This window comes from Taurulus bubalis (assembly GCF_910589615.1).
Source record: "Taurulus bubalis genome assembly, chromosome: 2".
Taxonomy (NCBI): Eukaryota; Metazoa; Chordata; class Actinopteri; order Perciformes; family Cottidae; genus Taurulus; species Taurulus bubalis.
Window position 1 is genome coordinate 3126929 of NC_136590.1, and position 27811 is coordinate 3154739.

At 49.1% G+C, this 27811-nt stretch overlaps 1 protein-coding gene across 1 annotated transcript; it reads left to right on the forward strand.

Annotated features, from left to right (window-relative positions):
* Nucleotides 1-27652, forward strand: fasn (fatty acid synthase; the record flags this gene model as incomplete). Its single annotated transcript, XM_079237547.1, has 41 exons — nucleotides 1-127; nucleotides 5246-5398; nucleotides 5540-5713; nucleotides 5931-6131; nucleotides 6483-6605; nucleotides 7082-7197; nucleotides 7340-7474; nucleotides 7842-8304; nucleotides 8507-8694; nucleotides 9441-9630; nucleotides 10162-10256; nucleotides 11144-11278; nucleotides 11768-11971; nucleotides 12733-12848; nucleotides 12946-13121; nucleotides 13215-13406; nucleotides 13626-13706; nucleotides 14589-14777; nucleotides 14969-15148; nucleotides 15719-15922; nucleotides 16102-16418; nucleotides 16641-17042; nucleotides 18383-18547; nucleotides 18648-18763; nucleotides 18953-19107; nucleotides 19330-19533; nucleotides 19737-19887; nucleotides 20565-20743; nucleotides 20925-21044; nucleotides 21125-21247; nucleotides 22119-22342; nucleotides 22793-22994; nucleotides 23225-23376; nucleotides 23619-23710; nucleotides 23797-24191; nucleotides 25187-25378; nucleotides 25469-25696; nucleotides 26042-26253; nucleotides 26761-26859; nucleotides 27118-27369; nucleotides 27452-27652. 41 exons carry the CDS (start codon nucleotides 1-3, stop codon nucleotides 27587-27589), a joined length of 7560 nt encoding a protein of 2519 aa, XP_079093673.1. The 3' UTR covers nucleotides 27590-27652.
* Between the last annotated feature and the right edge of the window lie 159 nt (nucleotides 27653-27811).

Sequence of the window (27811 nt, forward strand, 5' to 3'; positions counted from 1 at the left end):
ATGGATGAGATAGTCATAGCAGGGATATCGGGCCGTCTGCCCGAGTCCAACAACCTGGAGGAATTCTGGGAAAACCTCATCGGTGGTGTGGACATGGTGACGGAGGACGACCGGCGGTGGACACCAGGTGAGACCCCTGACACGGCGGGACTGGATTGATGGAATTTCCGGGAACTGGAACAGAGAATGACCGTTCTGATTGAATGTTAGTTATTTTAAGTACACTAGACATGGTAGTTCCACTCGGTATGCGCTCCTCCAACAACAGCTGCAGGACCCGTAGGGAGATGTTTTGTTTTCCATTTTAGGCCTTTTTAAAGACAATAGACGTGACCGTTCATGGTGAGCATTGGTTTTCTTATTCAAGGCACCTCTTAGCGGCGGTGTTTGACGCACACTCGGTTGTCTCATCGCTGTGCGTTGTCGTCATGTGCTCTTCTCTCGGCTGTGTGCTGCTATCAGTGCACACATAGCAGACACACACGACTCACACGGGGGGAGTCGCCGCACTGCTGCACCTGTCCTCAGAGTTGTGGGTGCGCTCTCTCTCACGCTCTCTTGCCAAAATACAGCTCAAGACGCTGACGCACAGAAGTTAATGATATGTATGATATGAAGATAGATAAGGTTAGTTTTCTTTATTCACTCCTGTCAGCTGAATGAATAAGACTAAAATATTGACACACGTCATAAGAACACATTAACAGAATACACACCTGTGATATCAGTCAGATCTGTCGTGCTCGAGATGAAGCAGTGATATTACACATGTATGGCTTGCCGTCTAAAAAGAGCAGTTCATAAAGTTATGAAGTAATTCATTATACAGCTATCATTGCTCTCCGTCCCTCCACCCGAAACAAGGCTGTATTTAGCAGACGGGTCGCGTTGCTCACCCCATCACCATCATCATCACCAGGAGGAGACGCTATCACCAGTGTCAGCGCTGGTAAACACAGATGTAATGTTTTTAAAGGTTCCAAATAATCGGTTGTGCACGTGTTTTATGATCAAAGAAATGCAGTATAAGACCCCGTTCAAGTTTCAGGCACTAACCTACTGACTCGCTTGTGGTGTCCTCTTATCGGTGCCGTTGATAAGAGGACTTTCTTTTCCTCACTTTGAAACGATAACAGAGTCTTCCACCGTGTCCCTGGGATGGTTATCTCAGCAGGTGGAGTTGTAAACATTTTTGACGTCTGATAGTCGATGGTGTGTGAGCTGCAGCGTCTCTGTGTGGAAAACCAAATGTACCCGACAGAGCAGGGGAATGAATTTAGAACAAAGGCCGACATGTTGTCACCGATGTCCCAGAGAGTCTGTGGCGAGCGTGTGATCACTTCATGTCAGATGGCTGACCGGTGCCGTGACTAGAGTTACAAAGTGATCCACCAGGAATGTGTGCTTGCATGGATTTGATTGGCCGGTGCGGCGCCCTTTGTTACTGGACCGGACTCATTCATATGAATGAGGGAGCTGACGGGTTTTCACACGGGACTAAACTAAAGTAAACGTGGTCCCGACTAAAACAAGGTACAAATGAAATGCTGAGAATCAGCTTTTAGCAGCTTCACTCCCCAAAAGTTGATGTTCTGAATCCTTCCACTCGACCCCTACCCCCTCACCCTGTCTCTGCTGTCCCACTCTTTCCAATCCTCCTTCTCGAGCTTGCCGTTTTTCCCCCTCTCTCTGTAAAATAAGAGCTCTCCCTCACTGCCTGGCAACCGTCTTGAGCACACATTCATGTGCTGAAAGAGTCGGACTGTGCCAGTTTAGACCACACAGCGGCATCATGGGAGAGCAGGGCCAGCAGAAAGGGAAGCAGAGAAAGCAACCCGAGGTTCATGGCCCGAGGGAGTCCCTGCAAACTGAAAATGAGGACTGATGTACTGCAGGCTGGTTCTGTGTGACTAGAGGAGGCCTGGTTCTGTGTGACTAGAGGCAGCCTGGTTCTGTGTGACTAGAGGAGGCCTGGTTCTGTGTGACTAGAGGCAGCCTGGTTCTGTGTGACTAGAGGAGGCTGGTTCTGTGTGACTAGAGGCAGCCTGGTTCTGTGTGACTAGAGGGAGGCCTGGTTCTGTGTGACTAGAGGAGGCTGGTTCTGTGTGACTAGAGGAGGCCTGGTTCTGTGTGACTAGAGGAGGCTGGTTCTGTGTGACTAGAGGCAGCCTGGTTCTGTGTGACTAGAGGAGGCTGGTTCTGTGTGACTAGAGGAGCCTGGTTCTGTGTGACTAGAGACAGGCTGGTTATGTGTGACTAGAGACAGGCTGGTTCTGTGTGACTAGAGGAGGCCTGGTTCTGTGTGACTAGAGACAGGCTGGTTCTGTGTGACTAGAGGAGGCCTGGTTCTGTGTGACTAGAGGCAGCCTGGTTCTGTGTGACTAGAGGAGGCTGGTTCTGTGTGACTAGAGGAGGCCTGGTTCTGTGTGACTAGAGGAGGCTGGTTCTGTGTGACTAGAGGAGGCCTGGTTCTGTGTGACTAGAGGAGGCTGGTTCTGTGTGACTAGAGGAGCCTGGTTCTGTGTGACTAGAGACAGGCTGGTTATGTGTGACTAGAGACAGGCTGGTTCTGTGTGACTAGAGGAGGCCTGGTTCTGTGTGACTAGAGACAGGCTGGTTCTGTGTGACTAGAGGAGGCCTGGTTCTGTGTGACTAGAGGCAGGCTGGTTCTGTGTGACTAGAGGCAGGCTGGTTCTGTGTGACTAGAGGAGGCCTGGTTCTGTGTGACTAGAGGCAGGCTGGTTCTGTGTGACTAGAGGAGCCTGGTTCTGTGTGACTAGAGACAGGCTGGTTCTGTGTGACTAGAGGCAGGCTGGTTCTGTGTGACTAGAGGCAGGCTGGTTCTGTGTGACTAGAGGCAGGCTGGTTCTGTGTGACTAGAGGAGGCCTGGTTCTGTGTGACTAGAGGCAGGCTGGTTCTGTGTGACTAGAGGAGGCTGGTTCTGTGTGACTAGAGACAGGCTGGTTCTGTGTGACTAGAGGCAGGCTGGTTCTGTGTGACTAGAGGAGGCTGGTTATGTGTGACTAGAGGCAGGCTGGTTATGTGTGACTAGAGGCAGGCTGGTTCTGTGTGACTAGAGACAGGCTGGTTCTGTGTGACTAGAGGCAGGCTGGTTCTGTGTGACTAGAGGGAGGCCTGGTTCTGTGTGACTAGAGGAGGCTGGTTCTGTGTGACTAGAGACAGGCTGGTTCTGTGTGACTAGAGGCAGGCTGGTTCTGTGTGACTAGAGGCAGGCTGGTTCTGTGTGACTAGAGGCAGGCTGGTTCTGTGTGACTAGAGGAGGCCTGGTTCTGTGTGACTAGAGGCAGGCTGGTTCTGTGTGACTAGAGGAGGCTGGTTCTGTGTGACTAGAGACAGGCTGGTTCTGTGTGACTAGAGGCAGGCTGGTTCTGTGTGACTAGAGGAGGCTGGTTCTGTGTGACTAGAGGCAGGCTGGTTATGTGTGACTAGAGGCAGGCTGGTTCTGTGTGACTAGAGGCAGGCTGGTTCTGTGTGACTAGAGGCAGGCTGGTTCTGTGTGACTAGAGGGAGGCCTGGTTCTGTGTGACTAGAGGAGGCTGGTTCTGTGTGACTAGAGGAGGCTGGTTCTGTGTGACTAGAGGCAGCCTGGTTCTGTGTGACTAGAGGAGGCTGGTTCTGTGTGACTAGAGGCAGCCTGGTTCTGTGTGACTAGAGGCAGCCTGGTTCTGTGTGACTAGAGGAGGCCTGGTTCTGTGTGACTAGAGGCAGCCTGGTTCTGTGTGACTAGAGGGAGGCCTGGTTCTGTGTGACTAGAGGGAGGCCTGGTTCTGTGTGACTAGAGGAGGCTGGTTCTGTGTGACTAGAGGCAGCCTGGTTCTGTGTGACTAGAGGCAGCCTGGTTCTGTGTGACTAGAGGAGGCCTGGTTCTGTGTGACTAGAGGCAGCCTGGTTCTGTGTGACTAGAGGCAGCCTGGTTCTGTGTGACTAGAGGAGGCCTGGTTCTGTGTGACTAGAGGCAGCCTGGTTCTGTGTGACTAGAGGAGGCCTGGTTCTGTGTGACTAGAGGAGGCTGGTTCTGTGTGACTAGAGGAGGCTGGTTCTGTGTGACTAGAGGAGGGCTGGTTCTGTGTGACTAGAGGAGGCCTGGTTCTGTGTGACTAGAGGCAGGCTGGTTCTGTGTGACTAGAGGAGGCTGGTTCTGTGTGACTAGAGACAGGCTGGTTCTGTGTGACTAGAGGCAGGCTGGTTCTGTGTGACTAGAGGAGGCTGGTTCTGTGTGACTAGAGGCAGGCTGGTTATGTGTGACTAGAGGCAGGCTGGTTCTGTGTGACTAGAGGCAGGCTGGTTCTGTGTGACTAGAGGCAGGCTGGTTCTGTGTGACTAGAGGGAGGCCTGGTTCTGTGTGACTAGAGGAGGCTGGTTCTGTGTGACTAGAGGAGGCTGGTTCTGTGTGACTAGAGGCAGCCTGGTTCTGTGTGACTAGAGGAGGCTGGTTCTGTGTGACTAGAGGCAGCCTGGTTCTGTGTGACTAGAGGCAGCCTGGTTCTGTGTGACTAGAGGAGGCCTGGTTCTGTGTGACTAGAGGCAGCCTGGTTCTGTGTGACTAGAGGGAGGCCTGGTTCTGTGTGACTAGAGGGAGGCCTGGTTCTGTGTGACTAGAGGAGGCTGGTTCTGTGTGACTAGAGGCAGCCTGGTTCTGTGTGACTAGAGGCAGCCTGGTTCTGTGTGACTAGAGGCAGGCTGGTTCTGTGTGACTAGAGGCAGCCTGGTTCTGTGTGACTAGAGGAGGCTGGTTCTGTGTGACTAGAGGAGGCTGGTTCTGTGTGACTAGAGGAGCCTGGTTCTGTGTGACTAGAGGAGGCCTGGTTCTGTGTGACTAGAGGAGGCTGGTTCTGTGTGACTAGAGGAGCCTGGTTCTGTGTGACTAGAGGAGGCTGGTTCTGTGTGACTAGAGGTCAGTGAGCCCCTTTGTAAGCTGGGTGTCCTGAAGAATATCTGTTAAACACTGAAATGTCCCAACAGCCAACTTCACTACTAAACTGTCCGGTTTTAATCACAATAAAAACAATCCTAATAATATTATCCCCGTTTTCAGTGCATTAATGGCCGATTATCACCTAATAGCAACACTGATTTCTGCAGCGACTTACTTCAGCGGGGCAACCGGCGGTGAGGGGCCGCTCTTCTGTTCTCGCCCGTCAGTTATTCATAGACCTCAAACCGAAGCTAGATGCGTTCGGTTTTGTCTCTACATGACGTTTGTCCTCTGTTGCCCTTTGCCAGGTCTGCACGGTCTTCCAAAGAGGAACGGCAAGCTGAAGGACATCAGCCACTTCGACGCGGCCTTCTTCGGAGTCCACGCCAAACAGGCCAACACCATGGACCCCCAGCTCCGTCTCATGCTGGAGATCGCCTACGAGGCCATCGTAGACGGAGGTGAGGACGCTCGAGAGAATACGTATTTTTCACTAAATGTTTGGTCGTAGAAATTTGGTTTAAAGTCATGGCAATCCATTGGTCGAAATGTGTATGAACCCTGTTTATTATTTGAGTGAATCGAGCCCCGTTGTGACGCAGGACTGAACCCGGCCGCGCTGCGCGGCAGCAAGACCGGCGTGTACATCGGGGTGAGCGGCTCGGAGGCCGGCGAGGCGTTCAGCAGAGACCCGGAGGAGCTGCTGGGCTACAGCATGACGGGCTGCCAGCGCGCCATGCTGGCCAACAGACTGTCCTACTTCTTCGACTTCAGCGGTACGCACACCGGACACACACTTTGATTCCAATGTCGTTCATTCATGTTTTTCCTTTTCCTCATCATATCATAGGTGCACATGGATTCTTCGCTTTAAGATGATCCCACAGTTTGAATGCCCTCATGTACTCCTGTTCTGCAGTTTCTAGCTCTAGTCCACCTCCTCTCTCCTCTCTCTCCTCTCCTGACCACCTCTCCTCCCCTCCTCTCCTCCAGGCCCCAGCACGGCCATCGACACAGCCTGCTCCTCGAGCTTGCTGGCTTTAGAAAACGCCTTCCACGCCATCCGCCAGGGCCACTGTGACGCCGCTCTGGTGGGCGGGGTCAACCTGCTGCTCAAGCCCAACACCTCGGTGCAGTTCATGAAACTGGGCATGCTCAGTCCTGAGGGGACCTGCAAGTCCTTTGACGCATCAGGTAAAGGGACATTTCATCTGTGGCTCAGATTTGGTGTCATTTATTATATCATATTAATATGAAATTATATTTATTTTATGAATTTGAGAACCAAGTCCTTGAACTGGACCTCGACTGGCTGGCTGATTTAGTTTGAACATAAATACATTATTATTTATCATACATTGTTTATGTTAAAATGTTCTGTTTTTGAAATATTGCACATATCTGTGAACCAAATGTGGAACGAGCCTCAGTATATTTACATCAGCAGCCGTGTTTCTGTCATCTAACAAACCTCAGAGTCATACTGATTATACTATGTAGTACTTACACGCGTGTACATTATACTTCTATCATGTTGTTGGCCAGGAAACGGATACTGCCGCTCTGAGGCTGCAGTGGCGGTGCTGCTGACCAAGCGGTCGGCGGCTAAAAGGGTCTACGCCACAGTGGTGAACGCTGGCAACAACACGGATGGATACAAAGAGCAGGGTGAGCACGCATGCTTCATACACACATGAACATACGAGTGCACAAACGAATGACACAATGAATGGATGACTGAGGACCACCAGGTGAACCAGTCAAAGACCACCAAAGTGGATGAGGGCTTGAACATTAACCAGTTAAAGTGAATCTTCTTCAGCACCTTAAGGAAAATATTTCCTAATCACTCTCATGCAGGAAAGGGTAGCGTTCTCTGGAGGAGCGCTCTGGTTCCCTCTGAGTACCGACATGACGTGCACTCCAGAAGCATTTAGAGAATCTGGATGAACTGTTGGTCCCCTCACTTGACTGGTTGCCTTTATTCTTACTGATGCAGTAAATGTCACGTTGTAGAGAATTCTAGTTTTCCTTCAAGCCAGTCAGGTCTTTGTTGGGTTCCATGTGAGCCACTAGATGTGAGAGTAGGTGTGTGCGTACAGTAGCAGCACACCTGTTCTGACCCGCTGCTCTCGGCCCCTCAGGTGTAACGTTCCCTTCAGGTGAGATGCAGCAGAGGCTGGTTCGCTCTCTGTACCAGGAGGCCAACATATCTCCCGAGCAGGTGGAGTACGTGGAAGCCCACGGCACGGGAACAAAGGTCAGTGATCACAGCAGGTTCCAGGTCCAGCCTGTTCCAGCGCTGCTCTCTGCATCACGAGACGGATTACTTGATAAGAAGACGAAAAAGTCTTGGTCCGGGAGGGTCTCACCTCTGTGGCTGCTCTGCTCTCTGCATGCAGGTCGGCGACCCGCAGGAAGTGAACGGCATTGTCGGTGTCTTCTGTGAGTCGGGGCGAGAGCCTCTGCTGATGGGCTCTACCAAGTCCAACATGGGCCATCCCGAACCGGCCTCTGGTCTGGCTGCTCTGGCTAAGGTGAGAGTGACGGCTCGCCTGTTATCGGCTGCTCTGAAGATGCAGAACAACAATGTCCCCTTTAGTTCTCGTGCGGCTTAATTCTTCCTGATATGTTGCGAGTAGTCGGCACCCCACTGCCTTTCTGATGTCCGCAAGAAATAGTGCCGGAGTAGAACAGAGATTCGTACTCATGGCAGCATAAATAATTGTAGAATTGGGACATATATATTACGGGGGAACTGCAGGAAACATTTCCACAAAGGAGAGAAGGCACCGAATCGACTAAAGAAAAAAGTATTGGATAATGAGCAGCTTCAGTTATTTCTACCATACTTAAATTCTGCTGGCTCTGTATTTTATTGGTTGTTTTTCATCCCACTCCCAGGTGGTGCTTTCTTTGGAGCGAGGACTCTGGGCTCCCAACCTGCACTTCAGCTCTCCGAACCCTGACATTCCAGCTCTCTCCGACGGGCGGGTTCAAGTCGTGGACCGGCCTATTCCCGTCCGAGGCGGCATCGTAGGCATCAACTCCTTTGGCTTCGGAGGTTCAAACGTTCACGTGATCCTTCGCCCGGCTGAGAGACCGACCGACGCGACCGCGCCTCCCCGGACGGCTCCCAGGCTGCTCCAGGCCTGCGGGCGCACGGAGGCCGCCGTGGAGGCCATGCTGCAAAAGGGGAAGGAACACGCGGACAACGACAGCTTCCTGTCTTTGCTGAATGAGCTCTCGGGAGCTCCTGCTGCAAGCATGCCCTACCGAGGCTACGCTGTGATTGGCTCCCAGAGCGACGTCAAGGATGTGCAGCAGGTGCAGGCCGCCGCCCGGCCGCTCTGGTACGTCTGTTCAGGTGAGTCATCGGACAAACGAGCAGGTGGAGGGGTTCCAGTTTCCAGTTTGTTGTCGGGGTTTGATCATCTGGAGAGCGAGAGCCTTGCATTCTTATTCTTAGAAAGATTTCCCAATCGGAATGGGTCTGTTGATGAATTCAGATCTCCACAGACGGATGGTTTGGATGAAGGTGTGTGACTGTGTGTGTGTTGCTTTGACAGGTATGGGGACACAGTGGGCCGGTATGGGCCGCAGTCTCATGCAGCTGCCGGACTTCCGGGAGTCCATCCTGCGGTCGGACGCAGCCCTGAAGGACACCGGCCTGGTTGTGTCTCGCCTGCTCATGGACGCGGACGAAGCCACGTTCGAGGACACTGTCCACGCCTTTGTCGGCCTCGCCGCCATACAGGTAGAGTACGGACGCCGCGTTTGGTGTGGGAACCCGGGAGAATCGGTAGACTGCAGGGCAAGACTCTCCACACAAATGTGACTTAAAGTTACCGATTTGCAATCTAGAAGGATCCTCTCGTACCTATGAGCTGACTGATATCTCTAATACAATCATATCAGTCACCTCTTGCCAGGTCCTCTGTTGACCGATTGATTAATCACATATATATTTTACACAAGAGAAAAAACATATCTGCTGTACATATCTTTCATCCCAGCTATTTGTATTATTGTATATATCTTTTATCTTTCATCCCTGTTGTTTTTATATATTTTTTGTTTGTGAGTTGCTGCGACCCCGACACCAAATGTTCACCCTCTGGGATTAATAAAGTATATATTCATTCATTCATATACAGCCGGAAAGGGGAAAAGGTTTGGCCACCTGTTTGTTTTTCTTATTTATATTATTTTCCTTTGCTCCCTCTTTTTAATCTAAAACATAATTGCCTTACTGGGACCTTTTAAGAGGACTGTGCGTAACATGTATAACACCTTATCACATATATTTTGAGGCATTGTCATATCAGCTGTTTCAAACCTCAGCTGTTTCAAGCCGTTTCCTACTTGAGCAGGAAAACCACAAACAAGTTGCACACAAACAACAGAAAGCAAAACCAGATTTTTGGACTGTACAAAATGCATTGAATTGAAGTGTGATTATAAAATCGTAAAACAATACGTGTGTCGTGTGGCTCCTTCCAGATCGCTGAGATCGACCTGCTCAGTCAGCTGGGTCTGCAGCCCGACGGCATCGTGGGCCACTCGGTGGGAGAGCTGGCCTGCGGCTACGCAGACGGCTCCCTCAGCCACACCGAGGCCGTGCTGGCTGCCTACTGGAGAGGCCGCTGCATCAAGGAGGCCAACCTTCCTCCAGGAGGCATGGCTGCTGTCGGTAGGAGGTCCTTTACCGTGTTTCAACTACTGTATGTCAACTGTTTTAATGGCCTGGAAAGATCCTATGTTTAGGATAAACTGGTGAAAAGAGATGCTCCAATACCATTTTCCATCTAGATAGCTAAGATACCAGTTAAACAGTCAAAAATGATCTTTCTAAAATTGATTTAATGTTTTGTGAAAGCATCTTTTGGATTTATCCAAGTTTCTCCCCAAGACTACATTTGAACACATCATGATAACGTTATAATTTACCATCACCCAATACTTGTTTTACTGAATGGAGCTTAAATGGAGCATATACTAAGGTGTCTGCCATACCAGAGGCGGCGTTGTAGTCTGTATCTGAGGAATGTCTGATACTCAACTCCACTGACGTTATCGGTCAAGCTTTTACTTTTCTGCCGATAGGACTCATTATTTTAGGTTTTCATCAAATAAATGCAGCTCATTCTTATGTCTTCTTGCTCCACAAAACCCAATTATTGCATTGAAGCCAATCCCTTGGTGCTTGCTGTGTCTCTTCCAGGGTTGACCTGGGTGGAGTGCATGGCTCAGTGTCCTGAGGGAGTGGTGCCAGCCTGCCACAACTCTGAGGACACCGTCACCATCTCCGGTCCTCAGGTCAGACCCTCTGTCAGACGTTGTGTTTCACAGTCTGACCCCTCTGGGTTTAAAGCTTCCGTCTCCATTCGCTCACATGGTGTCCATTTAGTCCTCATGCTTGTTGTTCTGTGTCCTAGAAGTTGTAAAGTTAGGGAAACTTTGTAAAGTACTTGATACGTTCATGAGAAGACTTTCAATCAGGGGAGGAAATTTACTTTTTTGGGGGGCGGGGCACTTTTTGAAACTTGTGAAATAACATTTAGCCGTTGTTCAAAATAATACATATATTTATTTAGGCTTACAGTATATGAGCAAATGGCAATAATAAGACTATTAGGCAGTAGTCTACAGATTCAAACATAAATCAGACAATCCTATTCAATTGTATTCTTATTTCTTTGTGGTTATTTATTGTTATTGCATTTTTTTAAAACTACTATTAACAATTAGAACTTTTTTTTTAAACATTGGCAACTGGACCGGGTCATATAGGCTGCGATGTTTTTGACAAGTTCATTAAATACTCATAATTATTAGAGGAAATCATGGGAGCATTTGTTGCCCCTCACCAAGTGATATCAGGGGCAAAATGATACTGCTTTCAATGTTCCCGGTGCTTTAACTGAACGCTGCAGGTTTGGAAACGGTGTTGTGGAAATGTGTGCACATAGCTATCAGCTAAGCAAACCTGAAAGACCTCACTGTCAGATTGACTTTCTGAGGGGACAAGAGAAGAATGTAGTCGATGGCCAACGGCTAGTTGTGAACTATCACAGCAGTAACGACACAAAAGATGTAAAAGCAATGTCAGGTTGTACCAGCAACTCTTTCATCTGATGCAAGCATGTAGTTTTCCTGGGTGCAGGGTTGTGTTTTGACAGGTGTATGTGTGTCTCTCTCATCAGGATGCAATCAGTACATTTGTGTCCCAGCTGAAGGAGCAGGGAGTGTTTGCAAAGGAGGTACGCAGCGCTGGCGTGGCTTTCCACTCCTACTACATGGCCTCCATCGCTCCGACCCTGCTGGCTGCGCTTAAGAAGGTTAGCGTTGTGGCTGATTTCCTTCTTTGATGATGATTTTAATCCCTCCACACCTGATGCTGTATAAACTTGAATCTATCACCTATCTGACTGCTCGTGAGACGCCACAGAGACTCACACGGGACTTCAGTAATCAAACAACCAACAAAACACAGAGAGTTTGGATAAAAGTTCACTTAACGTAGATTTATTTGTAACACAGTTTACAAATGAAACCAGTTGCGCTCTGCTGTGCTTCTCCAGGGTACAGCAGTGCAGCTCTGACTCCTGCTGTCACAGTGCCGCCTACTGGGGAGACTGGGAAACACATTCTCACTCCCCTCTAGTGTGGTTATATATGAAATGCACTATTTTTGGTACGTTATTTTTAGTGGCTTATTAATATAACTCTATTTTGGCTGCTCTCCATCTGAAACCTTTGTCTTCCCTGTCAGATTACTCTCATCATTGTCATCACGTGTTTACATGTTCATGTCATGTTGTGTGTAGGTGATCAAGGAGCCACGCCGGCGGTCCGCCCGCTGGGTGAGCACCAGCATCCCTCAGTCTCAGTGGGACTCTCCTCTGGCTCAGTACAGCTCTGCCGACTATCACGTCAACAACCTGGTGAGCCCCGTGCTGTTCCACGAGGGCCTCAGCCTGGTGCCGGAAAACGCCGTGGTGGTGGAGATCGCTCCTCACGCTCTGCTGCAGGTACGCACTGCAAGCTCTCGATGCACCACGAAGCACAGAAACACGCCCTGCAGGGTTCTTACGGTCACGGAAAACCTTAAAATGGTTATTTCCAGGCCTGGAAAAGTCCTTGGAAAAAATAAAATCCCAAAAGTTTTGTAAAAGTCATGTAAATGTGTTATATTCATGTGTTCATGACATTCATTTACGCTGAGTTTGTAATAATTAATATGCTTTTAAAAGAAAGACGCTCCAAATATAAGCAGGCATACATACAGGCATCTATATAAATGTTTATTCTTTTAATCAAACTATTGTCTCATTCATTTGAGTCATTTAAGGTTTACTGTATGCTTTGTATTCTCATTGTTAGTTTAAATATTTCATTTACTCACTTTTTACTGTTTACACCCAGATTTCACTAAATGTTTGATCATGGAAATTTGGTTTAAAGTCATGGAAATCCATTGGTCAGAATGTATTTGCACCCTGGTCCTGAGGTTCGACAGCTTCCATCTGTCAGACGTGAACTACGGACGTCAAATGGCACAACAGAAAAGTTTGAATTATTAAGATTGTGGAAGATGTGGACAGAGCATGCACTCTCTTTTGCACCGGCGCAACGGCCGTCAAACATGTGTCAAGTTTTTCCCAAATCCTTTGTAATAATGAACTGGTGAACATCTCCTGAAGTTAAGAAAGTTGATAGAATACGTAAAGCAGGACCTGTGATTCATGTGATTATTAAATCTCATCTCATGAACTTGACGTTTTCTGCACAGGCCATCCTGAAGCGCAGCTTGAAGCACACGTGTTCCATCCTGCCCTTGATGAAGAGAGGCCACGCCAACAACCTGGAGTTCTTCCTCTCAAACATTGGCAAAGTCTACATGAACGGGTCAGTAAAGGCCTCGCTCTTTGGTGGCGTTTTGTTTTTTCTGCTGCTGGAAGCACCGTCAGAGATTTTAGAAATCTATTTGTATGCACCTCTTTAGCATCGGTGTGGATGGTAACGGCTTCTCCCCGGTGGTGAAGTACCCCGTGCCGGTCGGTACCCCTCTGATCTCCCCTCTGGTGCAGTGGGACCATGCCCAGACCTGGGATGTCCCCAAGGTGGAGCATTTTTCCTGTGGCTCAGGAGGAGCCGACTCGGCCAGTGTCTATAACATCGGTGAGAAAAGCAGTTCTGCATCTGCCCCCTTGTGTCACGCTAAGACGGCGTGAGACGGTGCGGTCTCATTCCATGTCCTCATGTGTCCCATAGACATAAACCCAGAGTCTGCAGACTACTACCTGCTCGGACATTGCATTGATGGGCGGGTCCTGTACCCGGCGACGGGTTACCTGGTGCTGGCCTGGCGTACCTTAGTGAGAAGTCTGGGGGTCGTCATGGACAGCACCCCCGTCACCTTTGAGGACATCACCATCCACAGGGCCACCATCCTGCCAAAGAACGGTGAGAGCCGAGCAGCACGGCTGTGATGTGACCCTCTGCCTGACTGACTGTCTCTGCCTGACTGACTGCCTGACTGCCTGCCTGACTGACTGACTGACTGACTGCCTGTCTGACTGCCTCTCTGTCTGACTGCCTGTCTGACTGACTGCCTGACTGACTGACTGCCTGACTGACTGACTGACTGACTGACTGACTGACTGCCTGTCTGTCTCTTCTCAGGCTCGGTCCAGCTGAAGGTGCATCTCATGCCTGCCACCAACCGGTTTGAGGTTTCAGAGAACGGAAACCTGGCTGTCAGTGGTGAGTAGTTTTTATACAGACCTGTTTATTGTAATGTTTCATAACAATAATTAGAATGTCATCATTTCTTATTTTAGGTTGAGCTTAATTCAACTTTACTTCTGGGATGTGTCGTGCCATCAACATCATTAATAAGAGGGAGAACTATTGGAGAGAACCTAGCCAGACAAAACGCATCATGATACAGGGTTACTGATAGCGAGGCGATTTATTTGTTATACTATATAAATATAAAAAGCACATTATCATATGCCTTGCATCCAAGTGAAAACATTGTAATGCAGTCAGAACCGTGACATCTGCATTTACATTTATTACAATCCAACATCAGAGCACCACTTTATGTGCAATCTTTGCATATAAACTATTTAAAAAAAAAACAGTGTATCTAAATTAACACAGAATCTCAAAACATAATATCGTGATACTCGTGTGTATCGATCTTTTCATTCAACCTTTCTTTCCCAGCACTAGAGTCTCGTTGTGATGCGTCCTGGTCTTGCTCATATGTGGGATTTACATACATAGTTTTTTGATAAACAGTCTGATAATGTCTTTCCAAAGTATCTGACTTTATCTGAAGTTTGATGATCCCGTGTTTATTTTATTTGAATAGTATTTTTGAATATGTGTTTCTATATTATACACGGTGCGTTCTTTCGGCCTCCATTAGAATTGGTGAAGCACATGGTATTTGTTTGCCGGTCACAGGAGTTTTATCTTGGCGTGGATCATATTATGATGTTTCTATGGAACATAAGCAGCAAAATAAGTGTCAGCCAGCAGTTCCTCTGAATGAGATGATGGTGAGCGTCCCACTAACTCTAGCTAGCAAGACCAGGGCCCCACTTTTCATCTCTGCCATCTGCTCTTGTTCCGCAGGTAAGGTGAGCATTCTGGAGGACGCAGCCCTCGATTCCTTCCATAAGCAGATCGGTCAGAAAGCTGACGACGACGACGACGACGACCCCAAAATGAAGCTCACAGCACACGATATCTACAAAGAGCTGCGACTGCGCGGCTATGACTATGGGAAGACCTTCCAAGGCATCCTGGAGTCCAACAATGCAGGTGTGTGTGTGTGTGTGTGTGTCTCCGTGTGTGTCCATCATTGTTTTGTTGTTCAATAATAGATTGTATTATAATACAAAGATGAAACCGAAAACAAGAAAAGAGACGATAGGTTATTTTTCGCAGCGTCACTCTGGTGGTCAACAGTGTTTTTGCTGATTGGCTGCTGTCCTGTGATTGGCTGTTTCCAGGAGACAGTGGCAAACTGCAGTGGACAGGAAACTGGGTGACCTTTCTGGACAACATGCTGCAGATGATTGTGGTCGGGCTGTCGGGTCGTAGTCTGCGTCTGCCAACCAGGATCCGCTCGGTGTGTGTGGATCCAGCGGTCCACCTGGAGAAGGTCTGCCAGCACACTGATGGAGAGCAAGGTGTGTGTTTTTCTCGTTTAAACGGATTGTCTGCACATTCATCTACGTGGACACGCTTCCCTGTTTACCATCGTTTCTAGTACATTCTAGTATATATATATATATTCACCCTCCAACATGGACCAGTAAAAACTATTTTCCTGCCACTTTTGGCTGCGGCGAGTCAGCACATGCCGCGTTGATTGGCGTTTCCATTACCAGTTTAAGTGTGCCGAGGTGTGCAAACGTCTCCGGAGCCAACCAGACCCCTCAAACAAGCATGTGATGCAGAACTGAACTCTCTGCAGGATACGTTTGCAGCTTCAAACGGAATCTCTATGGTCTAAAGTTGAGTTTTTCTCCTAATTTTAGGGTTTCAGGTTTCAGCTGCATAGACTGGATTGATAGGAAATTAAATGTGTTAATCCACCGTTCACAGCCACCATCACCCCGCTGCCTTTGAAGGAGCATTTAAGAGGGTTTAGTGGCATCTAGTGGTGACGACGCGTCCAATCGCATGCTCCTCCGTTCACCTCTCCCTTTTCAGACGTGTTGGAGAGCTTCTGTAACTTCTCCCTCTCGTTCCCGTAGCTATGGACGTCCACGTAGACCGCTGCCTCGACAGCATTGTTGCCGGTGGAGTCCAGATCTGCGGTCTTCACGCCACTGTGGCGCCCCGTCGACAGCAGCAGCAGAGCCCCCCCACGCTGGAGGAGTTTGTGTTTGTTCCGTATGTGGACACAGAGTGCCTGGCAGCCAATGCGAAGCTTGCAGAGCAGCTGAGGCTCTGTAAAGGTACAACAGACTCCTTTTCATCACTACATTTCAATATTTTTGGGAGCTATTAAAAAAAGGGATTTAATGCATACAGTTTAATTAAACCAAAGTGTGTGTGTGTGTGTGTGTGTGTACTTTTGAGATTCTTTCTGCCTCCACATGTCTTTCTAAGTCTTTGTCCAACTCTCTCCATCCAGGTTTGACCCAGAGGCTGCAGAAAAAGTTGGCCTCTCACGGTGTCAAACTCTCCATCCCCGGACTACAGGGCGGGTCAGACGGCCCGCCGCCCGGCCCCGAGCCCTCGGAGCCCGGCCTGGTGCGGCTGCTGGCTCTGCTCTGCGGCCTGGAGCTGAACGGGAACCTTCGATCCGAGCTGGAACAGACCGTGGAGAAGGAGAGGGCGTGTCTGCTGCAGGACGGCCTGCTGCAGGGCCTGCTGGACAGCCCGGCCCTCAGACACTGCCTGGACACCACCGTGGAAAACAGCACGCCCGGCAAGATCAAAGTCCTGGAGGTACGACTGCAAACTAGATAAAAACACAACTCGGGGTTCTTACGGTCATGGAAAAGCTGGAAAAGTCATGGAATTTTGGTTGAAAGTCATGGAAATCCATTGGTCAAAATGTGTATGAACCCTGACGAACAGAAGAAATTGGGCAAATGTCATGCAGATGCAATGTTAAGTCTCAGAATATATACGGTCTTCAACCTCCTTCTCCTCTCTGACCATCACCAGGCGCTCTCCAACGATGGCCAGCTCTTCTCTCGCATGGTAGCGCTCCTCAACATCCAGCCCATGCTGCGCGTGGACTACACCGCCACAGCGGCCGACCTGGACCTGCTGACCCCCCACCAGGCCGCGCTGGAGGAGCTGGCGGTCTCCTCGGCTCAGTGGGACCCCGTGACGGGTCCGGCTCCGGGAGGCGCGGTAGGCGGGGCCGACCTCGTGGCGTGTAATCACGCCTGGGGCCCTCTAAGTGCGGACCCGGGACTCCTGGTGACCAACCTGGCTTCTGGAGCCAAACCAGGGGGCTTTGTTCTCCTCCACACGCTGCTGAAGGGAGAGACTCTGGGGGAAACGGTGGCCTTCCTCTCCAGCACCGCTCAGAGCAGCAGCCAGCGAGGACTGCTCACACAGGTCAGTGGAGACCTCCTGACAACTGTTTACCCTTAACCCTAGAACACTAACGTTAAAAATAGTAACACTATCACTAACGTCGGGTATATTTCACCCGATATAATGTACCTGATAAATGTACTTCTCATCAAAATATATTAAAATACAACACTATAAGGCAAGTTGAAGTACTCTTTTATTTTACTCTCTAGAACTTTTCATAAAACCATAAACGGGTATCATGGGGGGACCCTGAAAAAAGACAAAACATCGGGTGAAAAATTAGGGAATAAAACATGATTATAAATAATGGAGCTATGAACATGTTATTTGGTCCACATGTTCCTGGGACATGTGAGCCTTGTTCTGTGTTTTCACCTCTATCACTAACGTCGGGTGAAAATCACCCGAACATTTGAAGGTTGAAAAAAACAGGGATTGGAGCAGAGAGACACGCCTGCCTCCAATAAGACACGCCTGCCTCCAATAAGACACGCCTGCCTCCAATAAGACACGCCTGCCTCCAATAAGACACGCCTGCCTCCAATAAGACACGCCTGCCTCCGAGAAGACACGCCTGCCTCCGAGAAGACACGCCTGCCTCCAATAAGACACGCCTGCCTCCAATAAGACACGCCTGCCTCCAATAAGACACGCCTGCCTCCAATAAGACACGCCTGCCTCCAATAAGACACGCCTGCCTTCGATAAGACACCCCTGCCTTCAATAAGACACGCCTGCCTTCGATAAGACACGCCTGCCTTCGATAAGACACGCCTGCCTTCAATAAGACACCCCTGCCTTCAATAAGACACCCCTGCCTCCAATAAGACACGCCTGCCTCCAATAAGACACGCCTGCCTTCGATAAGACACGCCTGCCTTCGATAAGACACGCCTGCCTTCAATAAGACACCCCTGCCTTCGATAAGACACCCCTGCCTCCAATAAGACACGCCTGCCTCCAATAAGACACGCCTGCCTCCAATAAGACACCCCTGCCTTCAATAAGACACGCCTGCCTTCGATAAGACACGCCTGCCTTCGATAAGACACGCCTGCCTTCAATAAGACACCCCTGCCTTCGATAAGACACCCCTGCCTTCAATAAGACACCCCTGCCTTCAATAAGACACGCCCGCCTTCGAAAAGACACGCCCACCTCCGATAAGACACGCCCACCTTCAATAACGTCAGTGAGCAGCATGGAGCTACACAAGGACTCACACAACTCAGACAAAAGCAACACAATGAAAATAACGAAACCACAAAACGATTGTGTTCTAGGGTTAAACACTCATGTGAAGAGAGCTGATCACGATGAACGTGTGAGTGCTGATCTGATCTCCCTCTTCTCCTCAGGCGGAGTGGGAGAAGGTGTTCTCTGAAGCCTCCCTCAGCCTGGTGGCCGTCAGGAAGTCCTTTTATGGCTCGGCCCTTTTCCTGTGCCGCTGCCGGTCTCCAAGCAAAGAGCCCATTTTCCTCCCTGTGGACGGCACCGACTACAAGTGGGTGGAAACACTCAAGGTGGGTTCCATGTCAGACACAGTTTGTGTTGTAAGGAACACGTCATCCTTTACGTGTGGCATCACTCACAACTGTGTTCCTGTGTGGTTCTGCGCCGCAGGCGACGATGGCAGAACCATCAGACCGTCCAGTGTGGTTGACTGCTTCTGAATCCCACTGCGGCATTGTGGGAATGGTCAATTGTCTGCGACAGGAGCCGGGTGGCAACCGAATACAGTAGGACACATCCTCTATATAAAACACACCAGCACAACATATCTAAGACTTAACTGAAATGTGATTGTTTATTTATTTTAAACGTTCTTTAGCTTTGGTAACGCATCATTCACAGTGTGAGCCTCTCGTACATCACCTATTTATCCATGTATTGAGTCAATGTAATGGTTCTCGTCTTTATGTTTCCAGCTGTGCATTTGTTTCCAATCTGAACGAGCGTTCGTCAGCGCCGAGCCTCCAGCCGGCCCACCAGTCCATGCGCTCGGTGCTGGACGGGGGTCTGGTCATGAACGTGTTCAGAGACGGACAGTGGGGCGTCTTCAGGCACCAGCTCATCACTCGAGGTACCGACATATCAGACGGCCCCTTGCTGTTCTATCGTAGTTCTCTCTGCTCGTACTGTTGAAGAACAGCGGTGGCATGAAAGACGAGAAGAAAGTTAGAAATAGTCATTCCTCTTTGGAAGGGAGGCTGCATGTTTCTGTCAAACAACAGCTTCATGAAGCGAGCTCTATTTTAGGAAAGTTAGAGTTCTGAACTCTTTGTCCCTGTCTTGTGCCGGTCAGATCTGAATGAAGAGTTGACGGAGCGGGCCTACGTCAATGTGTTGACCCGAGGTGACCTCTCCTCTCTGCGCTGGATCGCCTCCCCGCTCCGCTACTTTGTGGCCAGTAACCCCAACGTGCAACTGTGCCGCGTCTACTACAGCTCACTCAACTTCCGAGATATAATGCTGGCCACCGGCAAACTGCCACCAGATGCTATTCCAGGTAGAGTGTGTGTGTGTGTGCGTGTGTGTGTGTGTATGTGTGGAGGAGATAAAGCAAGAAATGTAGCGCTTCAGTCTGCGTTCTTATTACCAAAGTAACCCTCGGCATCTTGACGGGTACTGTCGTTGCACCAAACTACACAGAACGTGAATAACAGCGGCTCCTGTTCCCCTTCCTTTTTGCTTCTCCTGCACACCATGTAGGTGACCTAGCTCTGCAGCAGTGCATGCTGGGTATGGAGTTTTCCGGTCGTGACCCCACGGGTCAGCGTGTGATGGGGCTGCTGCCTGCCAGAGGCCTGGCAACAAGTGTGGATGCTGACAAACGCTTCCTCTGGGGCGTTCCCTCCAGCTGGTCAGTGTCACATGGTTAAATATGCTGTGTGTACTTTTACATCACTGTGAGGACACTGTGAGTGTTTGACCTTCAGAGTGAGGACATTTTAGCCTGTTTGAGGGTTCAGACTTGGTTTAGGGATCAGGTTAGAATGAGGTTGAGGTTAGAGGGACCGTAAGGGTTGGGTGGGGCATTTAGTGATGATGGTTAAGGTTAGGGCAAGGGGCTAGGGAATGCATCATGTCATTGAGTGTCCTCACAGAGATGGAAGAAAAGGGGTGTTTCTGTCGGTTTGTACAGCTATTTTTGTGAGGACCAAGTTTCTGTGTGGATGCTCTCACATGAGCATTGGGGCAGTTACGTGTGTGTGCGTGTGTGTCAGGGTTTAAAATGATTATTTTGAGGCCTGGAAAAGTCCTTGAAAAAAAGGTTTTGTAAAAGTCATGTAAATGTGTTATATTCATGTGTTCATTTACGCTCAGTTTGAAACAATTAATATGCTTTTAAAAGAAAGAGGCTCAAAATATAAGCAGGCATGCATACAGGCATCTATATAAATGTTTATTCTTTTAATCAAACTATTGTCTCATTCACTTTTTCATGTTTACAGAGATTTCACAAAATGTTTGGTCATGGAAATTTGGTTTAAAGTCATGGAAGGCATTGGTCAGAATGTGTCTGAACCCTGTGTGTAGGACCCTGGAGCAGGCCGCCTCGGTGCCGGTGGTCTACGCCACCGCATACTACTCTCTGGTGGTGCGCGGCAGGCTCCGCCCCGGAGAGACGGTTCTCATCCACTCGGGGTCGGGGGGTGTCGGCCAGGCCGCCATCGCCATCGCACTCAGCAAGGACTGCAAAGTCTTCACTACCGTCGGTTAGTGTTGACACTACACACTACATCAACAGTGCACACATTGTGGATTTATGCTCTTATCTTGCAGTAATCATGATATGCATGTCAAGTGTCTAATAATTGTGCGACTTGGTGTATTATGAGTGAAGTCATAGCTATAAAAAGCTCCTTTGACCCTCACCGTTTTGTGCTGGATCACCAGGCTCAGTGGAGAAGCGGGCCTACCTGCAGGAGAGGTTCCCTCAGCTCTCGGCAGATTCCTTCGCCAACTCCAGAGACTCCTCTTTTGAACAGCACATCCTGCTCCACACACACGGCAAAGGTCAGGCCTCTCTCTCTCTGTCGCAACGGGTTGCAGTTGACAAAGCATTCAAGCACTTAATTACACTGTGTGTGTTTCAGGTGTGGATGTGGTGCTGAACTCTCTGGCTGAGGAGAAGCTGCAGGCGAGTATTCGCTGCCTGGCCAGACATGGACGATTCCTGGAGATCGGCAAATTCGACCTGTCCAACAACTCCCCACTGGGTCAGTAGGAGGCCTTTGTCAGTTACTCCTTTCATTTATATAATAGACTGCTAAGATGTATAAAAGATAGTGAGTACATGTTCCTCTATGTACAGGAGAAACATCCCACTTGTTTTTCCTGCTAATCGTTTGTTGCAGAGGGAAAAAAAGCAGGAATAGCAGAAAGGTTTTTGGGTGAAATGTTACTGCCATTTAAAAAAATAAAAAATAAAAAAATTCATGCACTTTAATCTCTCTCCCACTTTCTTGTGGATGTCTAGTTATACTAATAAAGGGCAAAAAGGCCCTCTAATCCTTCTTAAGCCCAGCCAATTTAATGGCGAAAATTGCAAATTGTTTGCATTCAACTAAATACTGAATATCTCCTAAACCCCAGGGTCTATTTGAATAATTAAAAAAGCTATAATATACAGAAAACCCTTGTGAATATAGATAATTAGTTCATATATGTGTTAGTGGTATATTAGTTTATGACGGTACACAGAAAAGGAAAACATTTTTTTTTTTATCGTAACTATAATAATAAATGCTTTTTTAATATATAACATAGCTCTATATGTTAGGAATATATGTGTGACGTTGAAGTTAAGTATTTGTAATAATTATTTTAGTTCAGGATTTTCGAGCGGTCTTGTCTAACTTGGCCAACGCTGAAGTAAAACGATTTTAATCCTTCACTGAGTCAGAACTCAACTCAGTCAAATCTGAATAGAAGGATTTAGATAAATTGTCTTCAATGTCCATCTTGAAAAAAACATTGAGAGATTACATCATATATAATTAGTCTGTGATTTCGTAAGAAGGGTTGTTACTAATACTATTAAATTAATATTTCCCCATAAAAGACGATGTGTCCTTGTGATCTCTGCAGGCATGGCTCTGTTCCTGAAGAACGTGGCGTTCCACGGCATCCTGCTGGATGCGCTCTTTGAAGAGGGCAACCGGGAGTGGGAGGAAGTGTCCCAGCTGCTGAAGGAGGGCATTCTGGGAGGTGTAGTCCAGCCTCTGAAGACCACAGTGTTTGAGAGGGACCAAGTGGAGCAAGCGTTCCGATACATGGCTCAGGGCAAACACATCGGCAAGGTCCTCCTGCAGGTCAGTACCACACCAGTGTGAGGGGACTCTAGTGTGTTCACGGAAAGTCCTTGTTCATTAACCTTTTGGAAAACACCCTATTTTTAGGCCCTTTCCTCGAAAAATTGCATCCCCAAAATAAAAAGGGTGTATCTCTGCAACCACTAAGACTATTTGAATAAGTTGGGTGTTATAATAAAAGGTACACATGTGAGATTTTATTCAGATGTGTAAATATCAGTCTATATGTTACTGGTTAAGAGTAAATGAAGATGACACACAGAAAGAAGTGAAAAGGTTTCAGGTCCGCCTATAAAAAAATCACTTTCAGGATCATTATTTCTTTGAAATGATGCAGCTGTAAGGTCCAACTCTAACCCTCATAGCTCAATCTGTGAACATTCTCTAACCCAAATCATAACACAATACAATATGTGATATATGTGAACAGCGTGCGTCTCTCTTCAACAGGTCTGTCAGGAGGAGAGCGGCTCAGCGGTCCAAACTGCTCCCCCTTTGTCTCTTCCAGCCATCTGCCGCACCTTCTGCCCGCCCTCCCACGCCTACATCATCACCGGTGGACTGGGCGGCTTCGGCCTGGAGCTGGCTCAGTGGCTGACGGAGAGAGGAGCCCGCAAGCTGGTGCTGACCTCCAGATCCGGCATCAGGAACGGTGAGGCACAAAGCTTTGAATCAACGAAGTCGGCCTGTGTTTGTGGCCTGTCACAGAGCAGCTGATGACTTCCTGTAGTTGTTTGATTGGGCGACCACAGATTCAAACACGCGTGTCCTAAGATCTGTCTGCACTGCAGCTTTGCTCTGGGGTCATGACCTTTTGGCTCTTGGCGCTGCTGTAACCGGTTTGCTTCTTTACAGTTTTTTTACTTTTGTAATTGTTGCTAGGTTACCAGGCGAAGCGAGTGCGTGAATGGCAGAGTCGAGACGTGGAGGTGCTGGTGTCGACCAATGACGTCAGCACGCTGGAGGGAACCGAGCGGCTCCTCGCTGAGGCCGGCTCTCTGGGCCCGGTGGGCGGCGTCTTCCACCTCGCCATGGTAACACATCAGTCCCACTCAGACTTTTTTTTAACCTGGAATCATAAATGTTGATCCAAATGTATCCTGTCTTTGACTCTTTGAATGTCACCGTACAGAATTATTCTCGGTACGTTACGGCACTGATGCAACAGTGACGGGTTGTTGCTATGGCAGCACCGCTATCCCAGTGGAGACTGAGCTCTTAAACTTCACACTTTGGTCAAAACCTTCATCAGCATTGTTTGCTTTGTCGTTGCCAGGTGTTGAAAGACGGCATGCTGGAGAATCTGACGCCTCAGCTCTTCCTTGACGTAAACAAACCTAAATACGACGGCACCAGAAACCTGGACAAGTAAGGCTTCCGCTTGCACCGTTACCTGAAACCGAGGACGTGGCTCGTCTCTGGATCTTGACGCACTCGTGTCTTTCCCCCTCCAGAGTGACGAGAGCCTCGTGTCCCGACCTCAGCCATTTCGTGGCCTTCTCCTCAGTCAGCTGCGGCCGCGGCAACGCCGGCCAAAGTAACTACGGTTACGCCAACTCGGCCATGGAGCGCGTGTGCGAGCGGCGCCGCCACGACGGCCTACCCGGACTGGCGGTGCAGTGGGGTGCCATCGGCGACGTGGGCGTGGTGCTGGAGACCATGGGCGGCAACGACGCGGTGATTGGCGGCACGCTGCCGCAGCGCATCGCCTCCTGCCTGGAGGTGCTGGACCGCTTCCTGTGCCAGCAGCGGCCGGTCATGTCCAGCTTCGTACTGGCAGAGAGGGCGGCGGTAAAGAGCGAGGCGGGAAGCCGGAGAGACCTGGTGGACGCTGTCGCTCACATTCTCGGTAAGCTTGGTGAAGAGGAGGAAGAGTTGAGTTTGAGGAAGCTGAAGAGGATTTTGACAGTGTACTGAGAGGAATCAGAGGGCTGAAGTAGTGCTGGGCGGTATGGCCAAAAATTCATATCACGGTATTTTGTAAGATTATGGCGGTTTCACGGTATATCACGGTATTTTTTTCTGAGTAAACGCATTCATTCATTGACGCTGAAAAGGACTACGAAACAGCTGTTAGTACGTTGGTACATAGAGGGTGTTAGGAAGCTAAACAGGAGGGACTTAGGACCCAGGGGAATGTAGGTGAAAAAAGACCGGACGGGTCTGTCTCTTCCTGTTTTTTTTTTTTAATGTAGCAACGGAGTTTCTTCTTGTTGTGATGGGGAGCGAGCTTTACCCAGCATGCAGTTCGGCGGTGTCATTTTATAAATGTACAATTATTAGTGTTACAAATTGTTTATGTGTCACAAACTGTTGTGTTTGGTGTTTAACCCTGTTGAAGAGCGTTAGTTGTGGGTCATTAATTGTTGTTATAAAGTTATAACCATGACTAAAGTTATAACCATGACACGTAAGTAGCCAACAGTCAGCAGTGCACACAAGAGACACATAGTATATAAAAAATGAAGTAATATAAATAAACAGTAAAACAGTAATAAAAACTGTAAAGAAGAATACAATAGCAGTACTAAATATACAGGCGGAATTTAAAAAAGTATATAAAAGTACTTAAATGTATTATATATTGCACCAGATGATGAACGTAATTAAAGTGTTATACGTGTTTGTGGTCTACTGTGAGCTGAGCTTGTTATGCAGCCTGACAGCAGTGGGAAGGAAGGACTTTTCAGTACCTCTCCCTCAGAAACCCTAAGTGATGGTTCTAGATCATTCATTCGTGTCATGTCATGTTGGTCATAGAGAGAGAGAGGCTTTTATTTTTAATTTCTTGCGTTCTATCCAATCAGCTAGCAGAAGGTTCACCGTGTGCTTCCCCTCTCTCAGGCGTGCGGGACGTGAACAGCCTGAACGCTGACGCCTCCTTGGCTGACCTGGGCCTGGACTCCTTGATGGGTGTTGAGGTTCGCCAGACCCTGGAGCGGGACTACGACATCGTCATGGCCATGAGGGAGATCCGGCAGGTCACCATCAACAAGCTGCGAGAGCTGGCCAACAGCAAGCCCAGCGGATCAAATGGTACGATTGAGAGCGCACTGGGAAACCTGCAGAGACAATCCCAACCGAGAGGATGAGTTTTTATTGTCTCTGCTTCTTCCAACTATCCAGAATCTCAGACCGCTGCAGCTAAGAGAGACGGCGTTCGCTCTTTGCTGGAGGCCGATCTGACCCAGCTGTTGGTCAGCCCCAGCGGCCCCACGGTGACGCCGCTCAACAAGGTCCAGAGCCAGGAGAGGCCGCTGTTCCTGGTCCATCCCATCGAGGGCTCCGTCTCCGCCTTTAAGACGCTCGCCCTCAAGCTGAACATGCCTTGCTACGGCCTGCAGTGCACCCAAGGTACTGTGTTAACCACCGCACTGCTGCAGGCTCAGAAATAACACCCAGTACATCATCGCGCTACTCGGGAGCCGTCACAACAGAACTCAGTCCTTGAATAGCTCAGTCCTAAATATCCTTTAGTATGTAATGCTGTTCTTCCATTTCCTTCATTCAGAATCATGCTTATTTTTGCAGAATGTTGACGGTTTTGGGCCGACTGGTTATGTTTCTTTTGTTGATCACGACCACATTACTACAGAGCTTTTAAGTAGATGGTGACACACACACACACACACACACACACAGGGCTGAGGGTGTTTTCATGGGAGTGTTTGTACGATGACCGAGCTGCTCTTTCCCCAGCTGCCCCTCTGGACAGCATCCAGTCCCTGGCAGCCTACTATGTGGACTGTATCAGACAGGTTCAGCCAGACGGGCCCTATCGCATCGCCGGCTACTCCTTTGGTGCCTGTGTGGCGTTTGAAATGTGCTCTCAGCTTCAGACCCGCAATCTACCTGTGGAGTACCTCTTTCTGTTTGATGGATCACACTCCTATGTGGCAGCGTACACACAGGTGAGAGCACAGAGCTGACACACACACACACAGGCACATGAGTCAGTTTCATGAGATTTAGATTTTTCCGTTTGGGAATACCAGCGGCGCATATTAACTATCGTAAAAGGCGGGTTATAAGCCGCTACTACCTTCGGTGGTTGTCCCCGCTAGCTCCCCGCTGTAGCCAGCTAGCGCTGCCGCTAGCTCCCCGCTAGCTCCCCGACAACCACCAAAGGTAGCGGGACCAGCCCCGGCTTGACCCCCGACTCGGGCAGAGGGGACGCAGGCAGCAGCAGCGGGGAGCTAGCAGCGGGGAGCTAGCAGCAGCGCTAGCTGGCTACAGCGGGGACATCCACCGAAGGTAGTAGCGGCTGATGACCCGACTTTTACGGTACACATTTTATCATATTTGGTAGTTTGAGACGGAAATAAACCAAAATGTGAACACTGATTTGATGTTGTAGCACACGGCAGAGTTAAAAGGAGAACATGTGCATAACAGTTAACTCACTATTCTGTTTCCAGAGCTACAGGGCCAAGCTGACACCAGGCAAAGAGTCTGAGGCTGAAACCGAAGCCCTGTGTGCCTTCATCCAGCAGTTCACCGGCATGGCGTACAACAAGGTAGACCACACACACACACACACACACACGCTTGAGTCCGAGCTCCGGTTTTGGTCCTCGACTACACACAGGAAATCTCTGTTTCCAGTTTTTAACGTGACATCCGTACATTTGCTAAGGACAAGGGTTTGAATGAGTTTTGGGTTTTCTTGTATAACAGCATAATAAACTACTATGGCAAGATAGATTAAAATCAGCATATTATAAGAAGGCTCTGCTTCTGCTCGTACGTTCCTACCGTCTCTTCTGATTCTGCAGCTCCTGGAGACTCTCCTCCCGCTGCCAGACCTGGAGGCCCGTGTCAACACCGCGGTGGACCTCATCACCTCCAGCCACAAGAACATCAGCCGAGACTCGCTGCACTTTGCGGCCACCACCTTCTACTACAAGCTGAAGGCGGCTGACGGCTATGTGCCAGCGTCAAAACTCCGCGGCAACGTGACGCTACTGCGCGCCAAAACCAGCAGCGAATACGAACACAACCTGGGAGCCGACTACAAGCTCGGCGAGGTAACGACGCACCACGACTCACACACACGTGTGCAGGGGTTTCCATTTTTACCGCAAGTGTAAACAAACGTCTCTCTTTCAGGTCTGCGAGGGCGAGGTGTCGGTCCACGTCATCGAGGGAGACCACCGCTCCTTCCTGGAAGGGGAGGGGGTGGAGTCCATCAGCAGCATCATCCACAGCTCACTGGCTGAGCCTCGGGTCACAGCGAGGGACGACTAGATGTCCACCCAACCCCCACCCCACCTTCCCACTAATATCACAACATTCCCAACTTTGTTTTATACCGTGAGAATAATACACAGCACGTTTGGTGCCATTTCTCCCTGACTCCCCCAAATGCACCTTACTGCACCTTTTTTTTTTTTTTTTTTTTTTTTTTTTTTTTAAATCTCCTTGGTCAATTCAAGCAATGGACTCGGAGCGCCTAGCTGTCTTCCTGTT